The 26,433-nt window shown below is 38.9% G+C and overlaps 1 protein-coding gene across 1 annotated transcript; it reads left to right on the top strand.

Moving 5' to 3' along the window:
- The first annotated feature begins 105 nt into the window (after positions 1–105).
- Positions 106–25,461, top strand: cryl1 (crystallin, lambda 1). Its single transcript, XM_035175181.2, has 9 exons — positions 106–252; positions 1,019–1,126; positions 2,524–2,650; positions 5,242–5,403; positions 6,273–6,368; positions 8,276–8,374; positions 18,496–18,604; positions 23,089–23,195; positions 24,836–25,461. The coding sequence occupies exons 1-9, from the start codon at positions 212–214 to the stop codon at positions 24,938–24,940; spliced, it is 954 nt and encodes a 317-aa protein (XP_035031072.1). The 5' UTR covers positions 106–211; the 3' UTR covers positions 24,941–25,461.
- The last annotated feature ends 972 nt before the right edge of the window (positions 25,462–26,433 follow it).

Here is a 26,433-nt window from a genome sequence, read left to right as displayed (position 1 = left end):
TGATTTCAGGTTTTAATGCAGCGAGGAATATATATATATATATATATATATATATATATATTAGTGTACCACTTGTTTTTGTACCTCCTTGGTTGCCGTAGTATTTAGTAGCGTGACTCCAGAGGGGCGGTGCTACAGGTTTAATCGAAAATCTGCTTTTTCTGCAAAGTTAGTGATCAGAGGTCGGAACTGAACTCATAATACCCGAGAAATGAGCCAGTCCGACATGAAGAGTATCACCGTCATCGGCAGGTGAGTCAAGACCTTTTTATCTATGGTACTCTATGGTCAGGACACGTTGTTTGTTTCCTTAATGCTAATATTTACTCCCATGTATTATGCTAGTTGTGGATAGTTTTCGACTTGCTGTCATGTCCGCTTTTGCAAATTGTGATTCTGCACGTAGTTGAAGTTTAGTGAATGCATTGTACAGTTTCATGCTGTACTATTCTGTATGTGTGCTTAGATCTCAAGTCTGCTGTGCCCAATATGTGTAAGCTCTCACTCATTTGTAATTATAAGCCTGGCAAACCCCAAAGCACTTCATGGAGTTGCCTCGATAATTGTAGTTTATATGTAGGCCTTCATTTTAACCGGCTGTCTATTCCCTGTTCATTATTTCTTCAACTAAACTTTGGAGTCCTCTGAAGTGACCTCCCATCAACCCTGAAAAGCAAATACAAAACATCTCTTTTGCTCCTCATTTAGTTAAATTAACATACATTATTCTCTTGTGTAAACACCGGGACGAGGCAGGAACAAGAAGGAACCTGGGATCAGCATGTTTGAGCAGTGAGGGGGTAATGGACAAAGGGCAGACAGTCATTCAAAACTCACTGTCAGTAATGAGCCCAGACAAGATGCGAGGCCTTTACTGTGCATTTGACCTCTCACCTGCCTTGAATGGCTGGGAAATAGTTGCCCAGATTGCTCTATGGGATTTCTGTGCCATTACACAGTTTTCAATGAAAAGTGAATGTCCTAAATTTCTGTGTGTGATTGTGTGTCTCTGTTTCAGTGGGCTGATTGGTCGCTCCTGGGCTATGGTGTTTGCCAGCGGAGGCTACAGCGTGAAGATCTATGACAACCAGCCAGGACAGGCTGTTAACGCCATCGCAGAGATCAGGTCGGCCGCTGTGCACAACACTGCACTCTTTGTTCAGCATAATATAAAAAACGGTAGTATAGTTTTAATTAATGTAATATTCAATCCACTTTTCCAAGTAACTTTCCTATTTCCTCTTGTTGTCATGGTCCTGTTATAAACTCAAAACACTTGACTTCACAGAAGAAACTTATAATGTAAATGAGTCCATACTCCAATAGGTCAAGCAGTACTTTGTGTGTTTCTTTTTTTTTTGTACATTATTTTTATATGTATAAACAGGGGGATACATATGTCTCCTGTCACAGGAGCTCGTATAGTTTTTAAATTGAATCGAAAGTGGACCAGATATTGCTAAATGTTTCTATGTTCTCACATTACGAGGGAATTACATTTGTATGGCTTTTTAGCCAATGGGTTTGGGTGTTTAAACTGATAGGAGACACCTCAAATCAACTTGCAAGATTTTAGATTCTCTAACACCTTTACTGTGCTTGATTCAGGTCAGTTAAGCCAGGTCAGCTAAAAACACCTTTTGTCTTGAGGCTACAAAAACCTAGTGGGCTGAGTCACAGCTCAAGTTCTAGCAACAATGACATGCAGGCATATGGTCGTTTATCTGTACGACAGAAAGGATAATTTCTCTGAGCATCTCATTAAAAGGCAACTGAACAGTAAGGACTTGAGGCAGAGAGTTGTGTATGTAAGCAAAGCAGGGAGAGCGGAGGAGAGGGCGAGAGTCACTTAGGGAGCATTAACTTCATGTGTAAAGTAGCCTTAATTCTCCCATGACTCTTGAGGGTCAAAATCGAACCTGTTCTTCCCTTCGGAAGAGAGGACACATGGCCACTGCATGCTCAGTGGCTTCCTCTTACTATAGGAGCACACGAACAAACACATGCTCAGGCTTAAACTGTTTTCCAGCAAAGTCAGCGCTGGTTAAACATTACTGTGGAATGACAAAGGAATTTTTATTATTAAGCCTTACATTGGAAAGTAGTGTAAGTAAAAAGAAGTTTAAGACACACATTTTACACCAGGATTTCATTAAATTGACCTTTTATATATAATATAAATCGGCAATCGGCTTCATCTCTCAGCCCCTTGTAGATTCTGTTGACCTTGTGGACAGTAGAGGGTGTCATTGTACTAGAATGTCTCTAATCCAACGTCCTGTCTCTATGAAACGTGTAAAACACTGTAGGAAATATATAGGTTACATTATTTTAAGGTATGTTTGTTACTCATCTGATACAATATTTGCTAAAAAAAAAAGTGGCAGCTGTTACTGATAGAACCAGTTGCACCTTCAAATATTTCCCCCAAAAACATAATTTAGGTAATGACAAAACATCCCGATTCATGTTCAGAAAGTGTATGGCTGAATGTTAGCTGCCTCTTTCACTCTGTTGGCTCAGGAAGCAGCTGCAGGAGCTGGAGGAAGCTCATATGCTCAGAGGAGAGCTGAGTGCCGCGCAGCAGCTCGCTCTGCTCAGCAGCTACGATGACCTGGCTCAGGCACTGGAGGGAGCCTTCTTTGTCCAGGTAACACAGCAGACTACTCCCAGCACCAGTACATGTCATTCTGTCTGCTTGTCCCCACGTCTTTAAATCCAAGGGAGTTTCACATATTTTACATGTTTTCCATATGTTGTCAAACTTTGTCAAAACCTAGGGACATTGTGTCTCTGCCCACTGTAATGTGACAAATGCATATAAATCATTACATTGTTTTTTTATTCATTCATCATGCATCATATATATTAAGTCATGCACAATAAATAAAACTTGGTGTGATTACAATTATCTTAGTGGAGCACATTGTGGCCTTTTCAAAATTACACTGATTATCCTCAAGGGGGCGCAACATCATCAGGTCATTCGTGTCATATATTGTTTGACACCACAGAGACTGATTTACTTTTGTGTAACATACAATTCACAGATGAGTTTCGGGATTTTGTAAAGTGACACTTGCTCAGATATGGTTACGCTTTCATTATATGTGGTTGAGCCCGCTCACTTAATAATAATTTCTAGTGTTTACATTAAAGTTAAAACAAATTAAGCCTCTTTTTCCTTTATCTTTATTTGATCAAACTTACTGTGGGTAATAGCAAAAATATCAGTTTCAAAGTTAAGTGAATGTTTTATCAGTGTGGACTCAGAGCTGTGGATTGTATGTGCAACATTTAAAGCTCCAATGTATTGGAAATGATTTACAGTAAAAAAAAAAAGAATGTTATTTATGATACAAAGCAGCTGTTTATCCTAGTGAATATGATTTTTAACTGCACCTACTTAATCATCATCATTAAAATGCATTTTTCTCAGGCTAGTGTAATAAAACCTTTCTTCTTTATTGTTAAATATGATAAATATGCTATAAATATGTTGTTCATATGTTTATTTACCTAAAAATCTAAACATTTTCTTACTAAACTCTGAACAGTAATGAGCCGTCTGTTAAACTATCAAAGCTTTGACCTGACAAAAGGTTGAGAGCGGTTGTCAAAACAAGTGTTGCCCTCCTCTTGAAATCAGTACATGACGTTTTAACACCAAATCACTCATCTTGCCTTTGTCGCTTTAAGAGTACAAACACAAAACCAACACCTGCGCACTTACTTAGTCATGTGTTACGCTGCCACTTGAAACAAAATAGTGAGTTAACTTTTTAAGCCAAGAAAGTGTCTTGCTTGACTCGGGTGAATCAGACAATGGTGCTCTTCATCTCTACAGCACAGAGACGGGTAGGGTCAGAATAAATCAATGTCTTGTACTGAGTTCACACTAACAATGAACAATAGAGGATTCATTAGACACGGGGAAAAGCAGGTCGATTATTGTTTTTATACTCAGATAATGAGATCAGCATTTCCTGATAGAATGACTCGATGTGATGCAAGTTTCACCCTGTCATTGATCAGCTAGAGAAAGTGCAGGTGGTTACAGAACATCACATTGACTCGTGTTGTGAGCTCTCATACTCGCTGCAGAGCAACTGTACCATTAGATAATAGACTGTGTTAACAACACCACACACATTTTACCATTAATGACATTGCTAAAGTGAGTTATGCAATAAAAGCTGACTTTAAAAATATAGATCATAGACAGAAGATTCACTTGATCGAAGGATAGAATGTCTGATTCGAACGGATTTGTTGTTAGAACAGAAACCTTGCTGTGCTCTAATGAGCGCAGCATCACATCATCATGCATGCTGTCTTCAGGTATGCTGCTTGCTCAGCCAGTTTTTGTGGTAATGATGAAATGCTATTTTAACTCTCCACTCAGTCACAGCTCAGCCTGAGGTGGATAATAAAAATTGTGGTTGTATTTTGTTTAAAATGGGAAGAATGTGGTATTTAACACATGTGACAGAGTGGGTTGTTAGAAGCCCTTGCAAATGGTGTGACACTTACTAATAATCTTTTTCTTTGCTGTGTTGTCCTGCTGAAGAAAGTTTGATAGCACCAGCCTTTCCTTACTCACCTCAGATATTTAGAACACAGTCACACAGACTTAGAAGTCTCTGGAAATTTCGTCCAGTTGGATCAAGCTTAGAAAGTGGTGCCAGAGCGTGGAGATAAAATATTGTCTATACACTTACCAGCATTATACATCATCAGACAACGTCAGACCTAAACAGATAATTTAAGAATAAACAGAATATTTTCAGAAGCTATGTGGAGTAGTACTTTGACGCTTATACCAAGAAACAACATTTTTAGTGTTAATTCATTGCTTTGATGACTCAGTTTTTTCATATTTTCGGTAATGACTTATCCCAGACAGTTTGACGACAATTTGTGCAAAGGTAAATGAGTAGGTCAAAAATGTCACATTGCTCTATGAAAATACAGATTTATTGTTTATGAAGAGCATGCTAGTGTGGGTTGCGGTTTTCGATTGAAGTATTATATTTACTGCCTATTTAAAAAATGTTGTTGGTTTGTTTTTATCCAAAAGATAGTTTGTCTTTCAAAGACTTCACAGCCCATTTTCTGTCACTTACCGTGTGTGTGTGTGTTGTGTGGTGTGTGTGGTGTGTGTGGGTGTGGGTGTGTGTGTGTGTGTGTGTGTGTGTGTGTGTGTGTGTGTGTGTGTGTGTGCGTGTTTGTGTTTTTCAGGAGTGTGTGTTTGAGCAGCTTGAGGTTAAGCAGAGCGTCTTCCAGGACATAGAGCGTCTTGTGGGAAAAGAAGTCATCCTGAGCAGCTCCACCTCCTGTCTGGTGCCAAGCAGCGTCTTCTCTACAGTCCACAACAAGAGTCGCTGCCTCGTCTCCCACCCGGTTAGTGCCACTAAGGTCCTGGTACCAGCAGGTCGTTTAAACTGATTCCAAACTGTGGAAGCTAGTTTAGTTATTTCCCTAATCATGTATTTACACATACTCTGCCCTTATCATACATGGATAAAATACCTAGTGGAAGCCATTCTATTTGAGGTTTCTTTTCATTTATTACTCCACAAGTGAGATTGCAGGTGATGAAGCACATCTGCTGCCCACCATGACATTTGGAGCCTTTGAGCCATAAACACCTGCTAACCTTTCACTCAGAATGTGCACCAGTATCCATGTTATGATCAGGTTTTTGGAGAATCCTGGGTTTGTTTCGCAAACACCTCATCCTGGTCTCTGCCCATTTTTGCTCTTATTGAACACAGTTCCTGAGATGCTCAGAAATCACGACACAACTGATGCACTAAGATGAACAGAAACCTGGATACTGTTATGATCATGTCGATTTCTCATGTTCTATGTTAACATCAAATCCCAAATACGATCAAAAACCAAGAAAATACTTGTGTCTGGGAGACTAATGCACATGTTAACACACTCATTGTTTTTCCATTATGATTTATTGCCAAAAGAATTTCAGTCCACTAGCTTAAATACTTCTTGTCATGTCCAATAGCCGATAGAATTTCACTGGAAAGTGTTCATTGCCAAGTTTGAAATAAAGCGTGACTGTCACTGACTCTCCTCACCCCAATCGGCTTTGTTACATAACTAAAAACAAATCTTTACCAGTCTCCTGTTTTTAAATCTTTATATTGCACTATTACTTTTACTTTTAGGAATTTCTTTCTACGGAAAACTAGAAGAAGAAACCTTGCTGAGTTTCCATTGTATGATGTGTTATTGTCCTGTGATCCAAGGTAAACCCACCCTACTATGTCAAACTGGTGGAGCTGGTACCTCACCCAGAGACGGCAGCAACTGTTATGGACACCACCCATGCTGTGATGACCAAGGTAAGCATCATACATTTCACAATCCCTGGGTGTTGTGTAAGTTTAAAAAAACGACTGTTGCATCAAGGAAATGAGAAAGCAGAACCATAAGTGCATGTAACGGGATTAAAAAGGTCCTAACACAGACAGCTCTTATTTTGCAAACCCTTTAACCAATTTGTTTTTGTCAGTTTGATTTTATATCACACAGCGTAGTCACAGGTCTCTAAATTCTGTAATCACTTCTTAGTGCAACTGTATTAAAACACACACAAAAATAATGCCAGCACATAGTTCACTGAAGGATTATTTAATCCAGGAAGTTCTCAATTCCCACAAATGTGAACAAGATGGATTTCAACTTGCTAAAATTACAGGAAACCATTGGCTTCCAGGAGAGAAGCATGTCAGGTCATATCCCCGGTGCACTTATAGCATCATTGGCTAAATGATGGTCTAATTCTTCAGTTGGTTCTCAGAAGCTTTGTTGGTAAATTGTAGCTCCTTAAACAGACAGTGAACGCCCCATGAACACCCAGTAAGACCTAACAGGGTTTTCCCGGGGCCTTAAAAAGTCTTAAATACATTTAGGTAGGTCTTAACATTCATTAAACACTACTTCCACCAATTCGGGGACTCCGATATTCCTTCATATCTGTCGTACAAGACATAAATCTTGAATTTTATTCAGTATGGTCTTAAAAATGCAAAAACCCTGGCTAAGAAGAAGAAATGTCCACCCTAACCAAGCACTTTATCAGGAATACCTGTACACATGTACACAGCTTTGTACTTAAGTTTTTCCTCAGAAAAATGACAACAATAACTGGGCTTGTGGATTTCAGCCGACGCTGCAGATGTTGGGGTCAGAATTTTGTATCAACTGCATGAACTCATGGACCCAGCCTGCCTTGAGTAAATGGTCCAGGCTGGTGTTGATGGTGTAATGATGTGTCAAATGCTCACTTGGACCTTTTAATACCAATCAATTCTGATATGAGCATCACTCTCCATTTTAAGTATCAATGCAGATCACGTGCATTCCATGCACACAAGTCGTCTCCAAGTGACTTCCTTAGCACAACAATGAGTTCAGAGCACTTACCTGTCCTCCAGTCACTAGATCAGAGATGAGCACCTGTGGGATGTGGTAGAGCAGGTCATAAGCAGCAGATACCTAATAAATCTGCAGATGTGATGTGAGGCTGTCCTGCCAACACAAACCACAACCTCAAAGGAAAGTTTCCAGTATGTTGTGGAATCTATAGAAGCCACAGAAGCCAAGAGAGGCCCTACCCTGTCTAAGTAAACAGTTCAGTGAGTGTATGTACCAATTACAAAATACCCCTTTTAGCCGCTCTAATTAATGAATAACAACCTCGAGCGTTGATTGATGAGCATATTTAAATTTATTATAAAATACTTGAATACACACTTTTTATGTACAGCATTAAAAACACTGAAAATCATGCTTTGTCGAATATTTTATTGCCACTGTAATAACACTGCATTTATTTAACCTTTTGAAAAAGCATTTTCCTGTATGTACATAACATCAGGTAAAATACCAACTGGCCTTGTGTGCTCATGTTAGCCAGCTGCTAAACAAACACATTTTTCTTTGTGTTGAAAATAACTGATACAGTTTTTTTTACTGTTTTCATTCGTACTCTGTCCTTTTTCTCCTGATAGCATTAGTCTTTCAAAATAAAAGCACAAGCCTTTTAAATAATCTTACAGGACAATTTATAACAGCTGTAAGAAAACATCTGTCAAATGAATAAATATAAAACCAATAGAATATTCAGGTAAAATTTAAATGTAGGCAAACTTTTTTAATTTATTCACAGCACGGTTAATGATTTGAATAATGTAATGACTTTTTCTCAAACCAGCAATTCCTGGTGTGACTGATTTCTCTCATCCAGGTCGGCCAAGTACCCGTTTGCCTGAGGAGAGAGATCGATGGCTTCGCCCTCAACAGAGTCCAGGCGGCCATCATCGCAGAGTCCTGGAGGCTGGTCCAGGTCAGTGTCTCAGTGGCCACTCAGGCACTTTATTCCACTTTTTTATCAGTTTTTTCCTTTTGGACATTTTGTCTTGTTATTTTATATGAAAAGAACAACACATCAGAGCTAAGATTTTAATTATACTGCATTACAACACCCAAATATTTGGTCTAAATTTAAATGGGACCAAAATCTAATCTAATTTGACATCTAATTTACCAACAATAATTTGCCTTAGAAATGATAAAATTTCATAAAAAACAGAGTTATTATGAAATGAAGCTCAAGCAAAACCACAGTTCTGCCACAGGACCCTCAGCTGGAGTAATAGCTGAGAGCCACTTGTAGCCCTGGCCATAGCTAATGTTACATTAGAACATTTTAAGTCGCATTAACTGGAACATAACAAATTTTATAAATAGACATGAAATAGTAAATCATTTTTTTAACCCACATTCTCTCAAATTGTGCGATTTGGGGTAATTAAGTTGCCTAAAAGAGGCTAAATGCTAACTTCAATGTGGATCATCCACCAACTCCTCAGAACACTTTTAATGTTTTGATAATTGCTGTGCGTCATAACTACACGGTAAGAAATAAGACTCCAACAAAAAAAAAACATTTAGGTGTGTCATTATGTTGTTGTTGAGTCTTGATGGTTAGATGAGCAACATGTGTTTTAGTTTATGCCTCCGTGCCGGCAACAGCCAGTGGCCGGAGGCTGGAGGTTTTCGGGTTGTCCGTCCGTCCGTCTGTCCGTCCTATTCCCGTGAACACGATATCTCAAGATATGCCTTGAAAGGAATTTTTTCAAATTTGTTACAATTATTCACTTGGACTCAAATGAAGTGATTATTTTGGTGCCTAAAGGTCAAAGGTTAAGGTCACAATGAACTCATGTTACTGTGTTTCAGTTCTCAAAGGAAAAGGTTACAATGACCTTTTATATGGGGGGAAAAAGTATGTAGAAACTGCACTGGTTGAGGAGGCAGACAACCCCAGTGCTGTAATTCTAGTTATCTCTGAACAAGAGCTGCTCAGTCTCAGTGAGTCTCAGCGAGGCTTTGTGCCACTGATGGTTTTGTAAAAGAGGCAGAAAAGAGGAAACCTCTTGTCCGCTCACCTCTGCCAAAGTCTCTGTGGTCTCCTTCCAAAAAGGAACAGAATGAGAGTAAATGAGCTTTAGCCTCTGATGACAGGAACCATTATAACATCATTCATAGGAAGAATGGTCAGAATGATGATGACCATTTTTATCCTGAGCTGAACTCAAATAAAGACTCATTTCATTGTGATTCAGGCATTAAACTCTATAAACATCAGTATTATCTCAACTTAATTTCATTGTTAAGAGGTGACAAAGAACCTCCCTCTTGTTCATCCTGACCCTCACTGTCTGTATGTAAAGTTTCAGAAGATTTTACTGTAGAAATTCTGAGGAAGTTAAAGGGAAAGTCATGTCAAATGGCATTATGGCATTCATAACCTGCTCTTATTAAAATTGAAAACAAATTTAAATAATAAAACTGTATTTCTGGAGAAGATTCACAAACTTTTATGGTAAATATTTTTATAATTTCTTCCTTTTTGTCTGTTACTTCAATTATTTTGCTTCTCTCTTTCTTTTTTGCTCCTTTTCAAATGGTCTGAAAATCTGTAAAGCAAATGTTCAAGGTCAAATGGACCAAATCACTGTAGAATATCCAAGTTGTATTGCCATGAACAGGAAAATAAATTATTTTGTTGCAAATACACAAATTATGCCACAAAAAAACGTACAAACCTAGACTGGCCTTCAGAGAGCTCATACAATCCCCTTATGAAACCACAGTTAAATTAACTAGATCCAGATTTTTAGTTTGGATCTGCACCAAATTCCACACACTCTGATATCTGAGGAATCAATGAAAATGTTAAAAGAAACCTCCTATATCACAATATTAAAATAAGGGGGGAAAAAATGTCCTACATCCACCCCATGATCCAGATCCGCACCAAACTTGAATTGGTTCTTTCCTGACCCATACCACATCCTTCCACCAAGTTTTGTGGTCACCTGTCCAGTTTTTTGTGCATTTTGAGAAAATAACCCTGACGTGACCCTGATGAATCGCAACAATATGTTAGAACAAACTCAATCCCTCGCTCCACAGGAACTCAGATCTCTCTCTCTCTCTCTCTCTCTCTCTCTCTCTCTCTACCTCTTTATTCCATCTCTTTTCTCTGTCAGAGACGTGTAACAAAGAGCGGCCCTTTCACAGCCCAGCGAGCACTTTGTGTCCTTGTCAGTGTCGTTACTGTACTTCTGAGCTACACTGTGTAACTGTACCAGATGGGCAACGACCAAGTGACCCCCTCATACACATAGATATATAAAAGATACACTCGAGGTAAGATAACAGCAGAAGCAACACAGCTACTTCACACTTTAAAAAGCCAAACAAAACAAACGGTTCCTGACCTGGAGGGGTGGCACAAACCAACTGTGTGGGTGTGAAGCCACATAGTTGGTGTGGCAACAGAAGGTTGGTCCATTGACCTCATCGAAGTAGTTAATTGTCTTTTAGTCGTTTATCCTGTAGTCATTTGCTGCTCCAACAAGAGAAGGATGTTTAAAGTACACCAACAGTAGGATTGGTCCATGTCAAATCTTTTCAAGCAGTTGGAAACACGTTATGATTCTCGACAATGCAGAAGTGCGTCACTGTCTCTCCTCAGACTATCCCTCATTTCTGTCCATTATTGAAACTGGTTAATCCCTGAATGATTGTGTCACCACCGATGAGGTGTGTACTGACAGCTCAATTTCCTTGTTGTATATTTCAAATTTCTTGTTAACACGTACTGCGCCTTGATGCTATCTGTGTTGTTTGTGTAGACTGAGTTGCTAACAGTTGTCACCCTCAGTTTCAACCTTGTCATGAAGAAAAATAGATTGGAGTCTATTGGTGAAGTGTTTGTAGCATTAAAGCAACACTATGTAACTCTTACTGAGCGACAGTGCTCTCTGCAGACACACATGGTCATTAATTCTGTTGGGTTTCATGTCAAGAAAAACCAAAGTCTATCAATATGTTGAGTGGAGCTCTGACTGTGTCGTCCCACTCACTAAACTGAAACACAACTGAACAGTGGATATTACTCATGATCCCCGGCTTCCTGAACCAGAGGATGCAGCTGTATCAAATCCACCAAACTCTGTTTAGAATTCTTTTTATTTTAAAAGTTTCCTGCTGAATATTGGATATAAACGCTGGTTTTTAATGACCTCTGAGTCTTTTTAACTCTTCAACTGGCTGGACCTGGTTCTGACAGTTGGAGCTGTGACCCTCAGTCAGTTCCACACTTCTCACAGGAGATCGTACCCACTCACTAAAGTTACATAGAACAGACGTGCAGGGTGAGGAGTGGGAATGAGAGAGGAAACATTCTCCATGTTCACACTCCCTCAACCATCAAACTCACTTTAATCAAGCTGCTGTTCTAACTCTTGTTGAGGGTTAAGGGCAGAGGATGTCACACCTTGTTAAGCCCTATGAGACAAATTGTGATTTGTGTATATGGGCTATACAAATACAATTTGATTGATTAAGATAAATACAAGTTGCTTTAAAACATAGCGTTGAGGATATTGATAACGGGTTATGTGTGAATTTGAAAATATGAAACATCATTTACTTTCTTAGTTGCTGCTAAAATGACACGTTGAACCCATATCTCAGGTCATCACGAGCACTGCTCAACAATCTATTAAAACATGTCACGTTATCGCTGTATTTATGTTCAACAACTTTCTGATAGATTTCGATTTTCCTCCTCGACATAATCAGTCTATTCTTCATAATCGAAATTAAACAATCCATGTGATCTATCAGATTGCCTTCTGTTTCCTTAATCCCATGACATTGTCTGCAGTAGAATCAAATGATGGAAGCAGCACAACCGTGGTATGAAAAGTGACCTGTTTTCTGAGGAGGTCTAACACATTCACATTCCAGTGCTTGACATTTAAGTGTTGACTAGAGGAATGTACACAAACTGTCAGAACAGGCCGTTCCACCGGATTAGCTCCGTTACGGTATCCTCAGGGTAACTTTTGCATCTTTAAGACTTCTCCAAGTGCTCAGTCATCTCTCTGTGAAAATCAAATGAACTGAAAGACTAGTTCGAAAATGACACACAAGCCCTAATGGGTTTGTGCAGGAGCCTGTGGAATTCAAGTCTCTGTGAAATTCATATATTCACAGACGTGCAGCAAATGACACATGAACTCACACAGCTGAGGATTGGACCCCAACCAGCAGTTACTGTCTTTCTTGGTCTGTGTCACAGTTCATTTATAGATCATATGAATACATGAAAAGATATTATACAGTCCAGGATAATAATCATTGCAATAAATCATATTGTTGATAGACTTCATTAGCTTCGAATTTGTTGAGAGAAGTGTTGATTATATGGTCTTTTCTTTTCTCAATGGATATCAATTTCACTTTTATCCAAACTGAAATATCTAAAATTCCATTCGATGGATTGGCATGAAGTCTCAGAAGATAAATCCTGCCGACTTCGGTGAGCTTATGGTCTTCCCTCCAGCTCCACCATGACATACATGGCTTTGAGTTGAATATCTTGACAGCATTCTTCGGGCACAGCGAGGAGAGGAGATGTATAAAAGTTTGTTTATTTAGTCATGTGTATTATTGAAAACAGAGGGGTGGTTCATTAACAGACAGCAGATTTTTCTTTCTTGATCAACTATTCTAGGTTTCAAATCCGTTTTATTTTTCCTATTTGTTACAACCCAGTGAAAACAGTGTGTGAGCGTGTAATCCTAAAATTATTACTGAAGAATTTTCTTTTTTTTCATGGAATTGAAACAGAAATATGAAACTATTTTAGTTGTTATATATCTGGCACTCACATATAAATGGCATCAGTCATACGGGCAGAAACCGTGGGATGACTTGCTTTAAGAGACTTGGGCTTTTCACTTTTCGGACTGTTTTAGTTTGTTTTGTAATTTTTTCTCTCTCCTCAAACGACTCTGGATTCTTTGTCTCAAGAGGAACGTCTCAGTGCATTGATGAGTCAAGTGGGCCTGCAGTCAGGTGAAAGCACTTTTTGGTTCAGTCAACAACGGGACAAACATGTCACCAGGTTTCAGCTTCTGCGAATTAAAGTGCACTGCAAGAAAATGAGGCAGAGATTACTGTGTTCCTCTCCCTCCTGACTGTATCCATGCATCTCCCATGAGATATTTATGTCTTCACACAGGCCTGTGGAAGCAAAGACTCGTATCGACATGACATTCCAGAGAGCATGGTGCACTCATGTGTGAGCTCTGTTGAGTGTGAACACTGGGGACATCCTTGGACTGTTAACAGTGAAATAGAAACAAAAATGAGAGGCTGTTACACATCCATCACAAAATAAATACGACAACCAAGAATAGAGGCAACAATAAAATCACAGGATAACAAGTTACACAAAGTTTTGTGTATGATGATAAATCACATATAACGTGTCTGTTTCAAAATAATGCACAGTGGAAGAACCTGTTCATTATTCCTATTTTTAACTAAGGGCTCATAAAGTCTGATCTATTTAGCATGACGATTCAAACCCAGCATCCACTGCAGCTTCATTCAAGTCAAGCAACACAAATAAGATAGAACTTTATAAATCCTGAAGGAAAGTCTTGTGCGAGATATTGCTCCAAAGTTAAAATAAAAAAGAATGTGCCTAAATGTATAGCAATGCTATTCATAGAAGTTATATAAATGTTATAGAATAAACTATAATCTAAAGTAATAAATAACTAATATTGAATGTTATTCATATAATACTCCACAATAATAATGGAAGTCATTTGCTACATCAGATAATAAAAGTAACCTTGCAAATGTTAATGAATGTAATATTACACAAATGAAATGTAATATTGCACATGATTTAATATAATAGTTTATATGTGAAGAGGCCTACTGGAAGTGATGTTGTACATGAAATGATAAAAGTAATATTGCACAAAATTAGTTGTGTAAATAGTACATGATATTGAGCAATAATATTGTACATTTTAAAAGGTGATAATTGTATATGGGGTGTATAGAAAATTACGTTTAACTTCTATCATATTTATTTTTCTTGCTTTGATAAATTAAAAAACTAAACAAAAAATTTGAAACTAAAGCATATTATTATAATGACAATCTCAAACAGTTATAGACAAATAATGAACTTCACTAATTTTGCCGCACAGATTTAGACCTGTAGCAAAACCGCAAACAGCAAAATGAATGACATAAAGTCTTGTTACATTTAGGAATTTAATAAAAATGTTCCTCATGTGCAAACTGGTGCCTAAACATTCTTACTGCATCATAGACATTTAAACCAGGATGATGCAGCTCATGCTGAGCAGCGGCAGCTCGCTGAAGAGGTTGCTGGTTGGTTGTGACGTCGGTTCTTACCGTGGGAGATCGTTCAACCCGCCCAACCCATGAATGTCCCTGTGTGTGTGAGAATAACCAACCAGTTTGTAAATGAGAAAGTTTTCACTTATTTATTTTTAAATTGAAACGTGTAAACCTTCAGAGAAATCTAACAATAGGAGGCAGTTTCAATTTAGAAATCACTGGTACGTGATGAATTAGGTTTAAAAGAAGGTCAACAAATCTTCTGCCATTAGCGCAATTTAAAAAACAAAGGCAAACCTGTCGTACAGGAACGATCGCTCTGTGAGTTCCTTTCGTCACAGTTGATCAGCAGGTAAATCTGGAACGTCAGTCAGTCACAGCTGTCAAAACTCACTGTGTGGGCCTGGCTCTAATTAAGTCACGGTGACTGTCTAAGTTGAGTGGAATGTGTTTGAGGAGAAAGGATTATTCATAACACACAGGGAATCCTATGTTGGTCCCCACCGGAGATGGAGATGAACTGTGAATCTTCATTGCTGCTTCGCCAAGAACAGAGAACCTCGATAAACCAGCTGACCTGAGCCGTAACCGGCTGTCGCACCATGTGACTAAAACAAAGTGATTTACAGTGTAGATGTCACTTCTCAGAACACGCTGGACCAAATTTATATTGCAGTACAAACAAAGTCTGATGTGATGGGAAGAGGCGACACACCAATGCATGAAGTATTCACAATTACTGACATATCACCAGATACATAAATAACTGCTCTGTTAGTTTACAACTTTATACTGTTCTCCTGTTATCCTATTGCTATTATCATTTTATCCTTTGTACTGCCTGTATTCACTTTGTCATCTGTGTCAGTCTCATTTGTCAACAAAAAAAAATATGATCTATATTTTTTATAATATAATGTAATTTAATATAATACAAACATTATTTTGAAATTGTCCATTCTTCATACTTTTATACTTTTACTTGAATATATTGGTATTTCTACTCTGTGGTACCGTTACTTACATAGTTAGTCAAACAATATGAGCAAATCTACCAACACTGATTTGTAAATCAATTTTTCAGATTTTGCATGCAATTTTTTACCCTGAACTAATGCAGAGAATCTACTTTATTCTGGATCAACGTAGAAATTCTTAGATGCCTGATTATTATCATCCTAGATAATTTTAGCAACTGGTCTGTCGAGCAACTTCATTGTTTTTAAACATTATGATTGGTCACAGAGGACAATTATGGAGATCCTGCTCGGTAAATTAAAGGACCAGATGATGATAACTGCTGGCATCCTAACGATGTGGTATGTACCATCGTCTCTGGAAAACATCAATGTCCAGTTCAGCGTTACATTCCCACCAGGAACACTTAACATGTGATCACTCACCTGACCAGAAGCTTTCCCGAGTCCCTATTGATTCACTCTCAAACCTTAATGGTCCTGCCAGTGTGAGTCTTAAAACCTCTTCTCAAGTACACTGTAACTCTTTGGAAAAAACTGTTTGGGGACATCACCATAGCATCACTTTTCAATGTGGATTACATTTCCTCCAGTTTTACCTTTGTGTTATCTCAGAAGGGCTGTGAAGATATCGGAAAGACTTTCCTCATGTGTGACACACCTGAGGAACGGCTGTCATTTGAATCATTATTGATAATGAGGTGCAACAATAGAAAGAATTCTATTTATTTAATGGTTTGGCCGCAATCAGAGGAGTTGTTATTAACTTTAATTTACCAATTTGTAATGTTGATGAACAGCAAATTGTTTTGACATGAACATCAACAATGGTTTTCAATGTTTATGCTGTTACGATTGTATCTCAACTTCTATAAAGGAATCATGAAGAGTTTAAAACTATATCCATGGCACTAATAAAGCTCTTTACCGCATTGTGTATAAAGCGTTTGCGAGGTACTGTGCACCTTTTTAAGACGGCTAATTCAGTTATGAGTGACTGAGCAGTTTTCCCTCCCACTCAAACATCAGTAACTAGAATGGCATTCAGTAGAGCACATACCTCAGCCAAGGACCAACACTCCCCTACACCAAATTTTAAACATTCATAGATATCAGTCCCCTAAACATGCCTCATTATTTTTTTCATCAAGATCCATGAATTATTCTTTAGGAAATTGTGCAATGTTAAAGAAAGCGGGAAAAAAAAATCCTGGACCCGACCCCTGATCCAAATCCACATCAAGTTTTGTGGCAATCCGTTTTTGCGTTGTATTGCTAACTAACAAACATACAAACGAACAAACACACAGACTGGGGTGAAAACATCTCCGCCATAGGTAATGACCTGAGGTTTAGCTGTGATCATCAAGGCCTGTGGTGTCATAACAATACATAACCGGGACCCTCCCTCACCCCTCCGAAAATACACTCACTGAAATGACCCTTGAGTCGGGGCCAGTGTTGGAAAGCAGAGTGGCTGAGAAAGCAGCTTGCTGGCCCCAGTGATTACAGCGGAGAAAAGACCCCACCCACCGTCGCGCTTGGCTCAGATAACAGGCCCGTTGTTGGACGTGGGACCCAAACAAAGACGACCCTGTCCCTCTCCTCTTTGCTAACCCTACTCTCTGTATCTGTATCGGAGCTTTGATTTCCTGCGTGGTCAAGCCAACAGGCATCTCTAACCCAAAGATACTTGAACCACTCCCTCTGTCTCCACTTCCATCCATCTCTCTATCCTCAGCCCCTCTCCTCCCTGCACTGCCCACATAATCCTGAGGACACAGAATTGGCTGATTGGGGAAACATTATATGTTGGGAGTAGTCCGATGTGATCAAAGGGAATTTAGTTGGTTCAAAATCCCAGTGGGTTAAAAGCCAGGACTTTGTTGATCTGCCAGTGAAAATATGGTCTTACAGCCTCAGACTAAATACATTTTTAGCTACAAATAAAGCTAAATTATTTTTGTTTTCATGCCTCATCGCCGGCGACAGTCAGTGGCCAGAGGCAATATGTTTTTGGAGTGTATGTCCATACAATAGGCCGACCCTCCCCTTGTTGTGAACTCAATATCTCAAGAATGCCTTGAGGGAATTTTGTCAAATTTGGTGTAAACGTTCAATTGGACTCAAAAATGAACTGAATAGAATTTGGTGGTCAGAGGTATAAGGTCAAGTTCACTGTGACCTTACAAAAGATGTTTTTGGTCTTGTGAACGCATCATCTCAGAAACACCAAGTGAGAATTTCTTCATGCTTCAGGAACACCCATAGGGAATTTCATTACATCTTGCACAAACATTCAGGTGGACTAAAAGATGACGAGATAAGAATTTGGAGGTCAAAGGTCAAATTCACTGGGGCCTTACGAAACCTTTTTTTGCTCTTAACTCCTCTAGAGAATCCTTGGGGGTCAAAGGTCAAGGTCAGTGGCCTCACAAAACAGTTTTTTGGCCTCTTGAACATGATGTCTCCAGTCTGCCTCAAGGGAATTTCTTCACATTTTGTAAAGTTGTAACTTGGACTCAAAGATTAATTGATTAAATTTCAGTGTTCAAGGGTCAAAGATCACGATGACCTCATATGTGTCAGGGGGGGGAAAACATGTAGACTGAAATAGCTCTGGTTCGGGGAGGCATATGAGCACAGGGTAGTAATTCTCAGAGTTGAGCTGTTCAACTCAATGAAGTCAATGAAATGGGCTCTAGTGTCTGAACTCTTTTTTTCCCCCTTATCCTATCAGGATGGCGTTATCTCAGTCAAGGACATCGACCTGGTGATGTCAGAGGGTTTAGGAATGCGTTACGCCTTCATTGGTCCCATGGAAACGATGCACCTCAATGCACCTGAAGGTAATGTTCCCTCTCTGAACCTTTTCGCTCACATAAACAGAGGGTCACCATCCAGCGTTCCTCCTCAAGCCCCCGATTCCATCCAATTTTACTTTGTTTGAGTGTTTGGAAAGAAAAAGAGACGACGGGCAACAATAGTGAAGGAACCACGTTCAAAGGCAGAATGCAGAGCTCACCAATTTTACACATGAAGTTCAGTTTCTCCAGATGATTTTACTTTTGGATCTGATCAAGTTCAACAGAAATATGGTGTTAAAAGCACAAGTCAAAAAATGACGTCATGCATGGATCAAAAATTAATATTTTTCAAGGTTTCTTGCATCCTGTAGGATTATAGATGAAACATAAAGTTTATATGGAATCAAAAACTAATTTTAGCTCATATGGTTGGAATGACATCATCCTGACCTCACAATTAAGTCAAAAAATTACATCCAATAAGTTTAGATAAATACATTTACATAGATGACACATAATATACATTTAAATCAGCTATCTGTCAGTCCCCTAAATATGCCAGATTTTTCTCATCAAGATCTGTGAATTCTTCCCTGGGAGTGTGGTTAAAATGTAAAAAAAAAGAAAATCTATTTTACAATGTTAAAGAACATGAAACAAATCCTGGTTCTGCCCCTTTGTCCAGATCTGTGCCAATATGTAGTGGGTTCTTTGTTTTGTGGAAATATGTTCGGTAGTTTTTGTGTAATCCTGCAAACAATCAAACAAACTGTGATGAAAACATAATGTCCTTGGCAGAAATTAATAAATAAATTGATTAAGTTAAAATTCATTTTGCACCTTGATCCACTGAATTAAATGTAAAATAAGAAATGGGATGTGAGCTGTCTACAACCAAAGGAACAAGACAATCATATAAAAGGCTTTACAATGTTATGATATTGACTTTTTGTACTTTCTCAGATAAACGAACCACCGCTGCACAATCACAGACTGTCCTCTGTAGTATAACACACTGTGAGAAAATCACACACGGTGACACAGCTCACATGTCTCGGCACAACATGCATGTACTGTACCATACTGTGACGCCCTGTGGGTGCCAGAGAGAGGCTGAGAGTGAAACTTCAGGGAGATGCAGAATATCAAAGGGTAGTGTGAAACCCAGAGAGCAGCCAGGACTGTGTACACACACAGAAAAAGGTCGCTGTGGCCGAACAAAGCCGTCTTTTGATGGGTTGCGATGAATGCATTCCCTCACACCAGTAATCCAAAACTCACAAAGCCCACATCGAGGCCTTCAAACCAGACGCCAACTCTACCTGTAGTGACAGCACTGAAGCTCTCGACTCATTCTTTTTTCTGCTGCTTAGGAAACAGTAGTATGATCGTGTTCTCTAAAGATTGCTAAGACCCAATCCTGTAGCGACTTCCCGTCCTTGTATCGTTCCAATCAGATACCGGAGCACTCAGGCTCTGTCTCTGTCTCTTTTTCTACTCTGCCCAAACAACTTGGCTCCTGTAAACCTCGTACCTGTACAGGAGAGCATTATCCTTTAAAGGAGCAGTCCACTGAAAACCTGGAGAGAGACTCTGAAATGTTTGTAGCTTCGTCCGTCACAAGATTGAAAAGGCAGTCCAACAGTATGATCCACTTCTTTTCAATTGTATTTGTATAGTAATAGTAAATCCAACAGGCATCATTTCAAGGCTCTTCACATAGTAAGGTTGAGAGCCTACAAATTAATAGAGAAATCCAACAGTTCCCCCAACAAGCAAACACTTGGCACCTGTGGAGAAATAATCTGCCTCAACCAGTTGGGGTCGACTAGCTGTGTTCTCAGTATTATATTGTTAACTATTATATTATGTAATTACATTTTTCCATTGCATGGATGCTGGGCAACAGAGGAGTGTTGTATGCACAAGTTAAACTGGAGTAGAAACATAGGGGGACTATTCATTGAAAAGCTAGACAGGAGTGCCTGGAGAAAACCAACAGGAGAAAGACCCTTACCGGCTGAAACCAGAAACTTATTGTTGTGAGGCGTCAGTGCTTACCACTGCCACTATATTGATACATACAGTATAATTATTATATATACATTATAATGATAAGATTACTTAACATTGACTATTCTCTCAATTTGATTTCACATTAAATCATATAGATTAAGTCATTGTTAAGTCAAGTTAAATTAAGAAATGAAGTGAGTGAACGGCCAATGGAAAAAGAAGTCAGTTTCAGTTTTAACCTCTCAAAACTGTAACTCTCCTCTCATTGTCACCCTCTACCACCCTGCAGAAGTCTTTAAATATTCAAGAGTTGCTGTGGTGGGGTCAAATCATCCACTGCACAACTTTAAATACCAGTCATGTATGTCACTGGAAAATAAAAAACAGAGACATGAAGGTAGATGGTATTCACTGCACCGCTGTCATATAAACATAGCGTTTCCCACCAGGTTTCATCTAAAAGATTAAGAACTATTGTAGTGATCAAAAGACCATTTGCAATATTTCTCAGATGTGTCTGTTTGACTGAACAACGTGTACGTGTGTCACACATTTGAATTTGCAGTGTGAAACTTCAAGTGAGTGTGACAGAACTATTTGAAACGGTCGCCCCCTGACCTGCCGTAATTAAAGAGCCGTTGCGAAGAGGTTTGTTCTCGTCTCTCCGTTGCTTCACTTTGGCTTTTTTTATTACTTCAGAGATCTTCTGCTCACCTTATCAGGGGAATGTCAAGAAACCATGACGCTGCCCCTCTTTATGATATGTTCTGTTCAATCATTAGTTATAATGGCTGCCTCATTAGCTGCGACCTGTTATTTTTTTACATCTGAATTAGGGGCCACAGTCACACACATTTGGTTGAATTGTGTTTGTATAAAGTTGCTACATGTAGCATTATAAAGTGATTTTTAAAAGCAGAAACAAGTCGAGCAGCAGTGGGACAAACACTTTTTTCCAGACTTTTGGTTTAACTTTAGTTTTCTGCCTTAACATGACAATAAAAGATGTTCTTGTAGAGTTCGAGTAGAAGAAACCCAGAGTCAGAGAACAGCATTCAGGAGAGCGCATTCCTCTGCCCAGGCCCAACAGTCCCCTTAAATCCTGCACCTAATCCGTCATGTTTGAATGAACATGGCTCTAAAACTATTGAAGATACATATTAATATTGATTATCTACTGAATCCACGTTATCTTGGCTACACATTAGCTGCAGTGACAGGTTTTTAGCCTGATTTGTTATCGTACAGCGGCTGAAAAAATCCTACCCCACTACGAAACCTCATTTAAATTCGCTAGATCCAGATTTTTATTTGGATCCGCAGCAAGTTGCACATATTTTCCTGAGAAATCTATGAAAGAATGGGATGAAAATATTCCTAGATCTGCCCATTTGTCCGAATCCATGGCTAAATTGAATGGGTTCTTTCTTGACCCATGTCCCATCCTTTTGCGTAAATCCTGCTGACAAACAAACGGACCGGGGTGAAAACATAACCTCCTTGGCAAAGGTAATGAACCAGTTGATCAGGGTAACACATAAATCAGTGCACATTCAAAATACCTGCTGTCTACTTTATGAGTAAATCATTCAAGAATAATTATTTAGAATAATTGAGAGTATAACTAAGTGACAGTTATTTATGAGGCACTCTCACCAAGGACGTCACTCAGCAACATAAATTTAAGTTCTTGAACACATCTTGACATTTTCCTCAGTGGGTTTCTGTGGCATCAACACATTTAAGAGACTCATAACGATCCAAGAATAATCAGATGCAGGGAAACAGACGACATTACATGTATGATAAGTGTGATGAATAGATTTCTGTGAGGGATGCCAGCCGGAACAAACTTGTGCAGTCTAGTGCTGAATCATGCAGCCATAAAATCAGGTTAAGGCTGCTTGTATATATAAATAAAGTAGTATTTTTTATACAGTAATTGTGCAGGTGTTCTTCACACAAAAGAGCGTTATAGACAGACGTCATATATGTAGGTCACAGAGGCTTGCAGAGGACATAATGTGCATCCCTTCTAAAATGTTTTTACAGCCATGGGTGTCATTTGTTGAACCAGTTTGCGTCAGGAGGTGGGTTCAAAGCAGGAAACACTCACTAGATGTTCTGTGTAAAGAGCTATAAGAGAAGCTGATCGTCTCTGTACAACATCTGCATGTGCCTCAGCCTTTACCTGCAAAACCTCACACGGATTCCCTCATCTCTGAATGCCATTAATATTCTTGAAGCGACCTTTTGTTATTTTAAATTAAAAGTTAACACAGAGGGGCACACACCTCCACCAAGGCTGATTGGCCACTTCATCGCCATATCACATGTTGAGATCATATCAAAACACTTCCTACGACATTGAAGAAAACTGAAAAAACTTTTTCAATTGGGATATTTTGCTCTCGATGTTTTCCTGTTTTTTCACATTAAGAGCCAGAAACTCTCTTGCAGGATTTAATACTGTAGCAGCCGTCCCCCTCTGATCAGCTGTCCTCCCACAGGTTTGGAAGACTACATGAAACGCTACGGCGAGGGAATAGCGAGGGTCCTGACCTCCTTCGGGCCTGTACCAGACTTCCAGGGCGAGGGCTCTAAGAGAATCAATCATGTGAGTGTGACGGCAATGTTGCCATATGTATGATTTCTCACTACCGATTGAGTCAGATGAAGCGAACATTAACTGATGGTGTCTTAAGTTCTGCGTGACTGAAATGCATGACTTCCTTAATGTAGGCGTTGTCTCATCACATGCTCTCACAGGCTGTTTAAATGTCATCATGTGAAGAAACAATAAATAGTTTAGTGAAGCACTTGAGAGGACAATAGAAGACGCTCTTGTTTTCGAAGTTCCTGAGTTTGGATTTGTTTGTCGTAAAGCAGCCATATTCTCATTTGGTCTTTGAATGTTCACCAAAGCAGCCACGTCCTGATTCACATTCACCTTTAATTCATTTACACACATTAGGTTCAGTTGTACGTGCAAGAACAAAAACAATTCCACTACATTAACTTTGATTAGCTGAGGGTTTAAAGGTATTTTCAGGCAGGCAGGCAGACACGCACACAGTTTACTTTTCTATTTAATCTTTATTAAAGCGAAAAGTGTCTTTGAGGCATGAGTATGAAAACAGAGAAGTTTGGAAACACTGCTGGGTCTGCATTTTTCATTTTGCAGAAATAGATCAATATTTACATAGAGACGCTCAACCAGTTGCTGACTGGGTCTTTTCGGTCGTGAGGATACTTCCGCTGATTCTTCAGGCTCCAATCACATGACCCCTTTCTGGAAGAAAACAATCTGCCTCAGCTATTAGTGTAGAACACAACGTGGATAATCCCTTATGTTGCTGACCCCGTTGTCTTTGCTAACAGCTGTAGTGCAGTTAAATTGTGCATTTTATTAAAACTGATCCGAAGCCAGAACACAGAGAGAAATCGTTTTATTTTGAAAACGCTGTGTTATGGATGTAGCCTGAGATTCCCAGTCTCTTTTTCAAGCTCACATTCCAAGAGTTAAGAAATAAAAGCAACACAACAAAGAGTCAGTGAAAAGAATTACGAGAATCATGAAAACTGGCAGATACAAAAGATTTAAAAAACAGAGGGGATTTGTAAACGTTGCAAGAGATTTCAGCAGCTATACGTTCTCTGCTGTCTGTCAACGAGCAAGCTTTTCTTTATCTCAAATTAAAGTTCAAATGGAACAATCAATCAAGGATTTGTAAAGATCGGACATCTGTAGTTTTAATGTACTTTTTCTTATCATGCCATTGTTCCTAAATTGCTTTATAATTGAGTTTTATGAGTTTTGAAAGGCCCGTATATAGCGAGGGCGTTGACAATTAGTTTTAAGTGCTGTGGTATGTGAAAAGTGCCGATGCCAACAATAAACTTCATCATGAGGACGCAACACAAGGTGCGATTTTATTACAGGAACTTTCTCCAGGGGACAGGAACCTGTTGAGGAAATATTTTCCTCCAGAAGAACCAGAGCTTAAGTCATGTTCTAGTTGGTGGAATTTTCCAGCTCAAAACCGGTGGAAAATAAGTGTATTGTTCCATTTTTTTTATGGCTGTTATATTTTTACCTCAGGCAACAAGGTGATGTTTGCACGTGTCTGTTTGTTCGTTTATTTGTCAGCAGGACAAAGAAAAATAAATTAAAAAAGTTGGATATCCACCCAACTTGGTGGAGGGATGGAGCCTCAGAAGAACGCATTCAATTTTGGTGTATTGTGTCATCTACAGGAGATGTGTGAGCTGATTCCCGGTGACCAGGAGAGCCTGTCGGCCAGGAAGGAGAGGAGGGACCAGCTCCTCATGGGTCTGGCGAAGCTGAAGAAGGACCACTGAAATACATCCAGGGCCCAAACTCTGGAACGTCAATGATCATGACTGCTGACCGAGAAAAAAATGTTGTCCATATTTTTTCACAATTCGACTATACTTGATTTTGATTTTAAATGTATGATTTTTGTGAGATTTTACATAGAAATAAAGCTCATTAATTGCAGCACATCGTTAAACATTGAACAGGAACAGAACTTGTTCCATGATGGTGTAAAAGGGAATCACAGGCACTAACATATTTTATATATGACAATGAGAATTATATCATTGCATTTTTGAAGTGATTCTGAAAACCTGTTTGATTTAAGTGCCTTTTTATGAACATAAAAACAACTGTGAAGTTTATTTCTCAAATGTCCAGAACATTTTTCTTTTTGTGTCGATCTCCACCCTCAAGACAGGAGGATGTTTTGTTAAGTTTTAAAATGGAATCAAACAATGTGATTTTATTCACTTAACACATTGTGTTTTAATTCTCAGTTATCCTTCGGATGAAGGAAAATAAAATTATGATATTGTGCTGAGTTCTGTGTTGGTCTCTGTTCCCATCAGCAGAACAAATCAACGATGTGTTTCATTACAGATAAACTCCTGAATCCCAGGAAACAAAGAATGGAGACATGTCAGGAGAGTAACTGAGAGTAACTGATTGTTCACCGCTCGCTGGGACATTTCTACTGTTGCAGATTTCATTTCACAGAGATACCAGGCCGGAGCGACCGTCACATGATCGCCTGCATCTGGGAATTGTGTCAAGTTGAACTGATAACAAAAATACAATATTTAGCAAGAAATGTATACGTCCTGTAGAGTACAGAGGTCTGAAAAATTTAGTGTATTAAGTAAAAGTCTATAATAAAGATTACTTAACCATTTAATATACAATAACAAATCATTTACAATGGCAAACAAATGCCATCTTCATATACTTTGATATATTTTTAAAGCTTAATGATGTGATATTTATTATATAAATAAAATCAAGCACTGATTACTTCAACTACTTGGAGAGAAATATTGAGTCTGAAAAGCAACAGAAAATAGAAACAAGTAGATGTTTTTTAAAAACTTAAAGCAATAATCAGTTTCAGAATTGCTACCAATTGATTTTCTGTTATGACATTAACATTTCAGCTCTGGTTGATGGGAGTGGGTCAGTCAGAGGTCAGTAATTTGTAATGGCTGTTTTAAATGGTGCTGTGAAATAAAATTATTATTACTCCTGACGAGGGTTAAAGGCGTGTCGCACCTTGTTAAGCCCTGTGAGGCAAATAGTATTTGCTGAATATGGGCTGTGCAGATAAATGTGATTTGATCATTGGTAGAAGGGCCTCTCCATGACGATTAACAATGCTGACATTTTTGTTATAAAGCTCAATAAAAACAGTGAAATCTGTGTTTTGATCCTCAATCCAAGTCTAAACCGATTTCAATCACTTTGGTCGTAGGAACGTTTCATCCATTGTAGTTTTTTGCTGGCCCCGCCCCTTGGCTGC

Source organism: Hippoglossus stenolepis, chromosome 13 (assembly GCF_022539355.2).
Source record: "Hippoglossus stenolepis isolate QCI-W04-F060 chromosome 13, HSTE1.2, whole genome shotgun sequence".
NCBI classification, from domain to species: domain Eukaryota; kingdom Metazoa; phylum Chordata; class Actinopteri; order Pleuronectiformes; family Pleuronectidae; genus Hippoglossus; species Hippoglossus stenolepis.
This window is presented reverse-complemented; position numbering and strand designations above follow the sequence as displayed.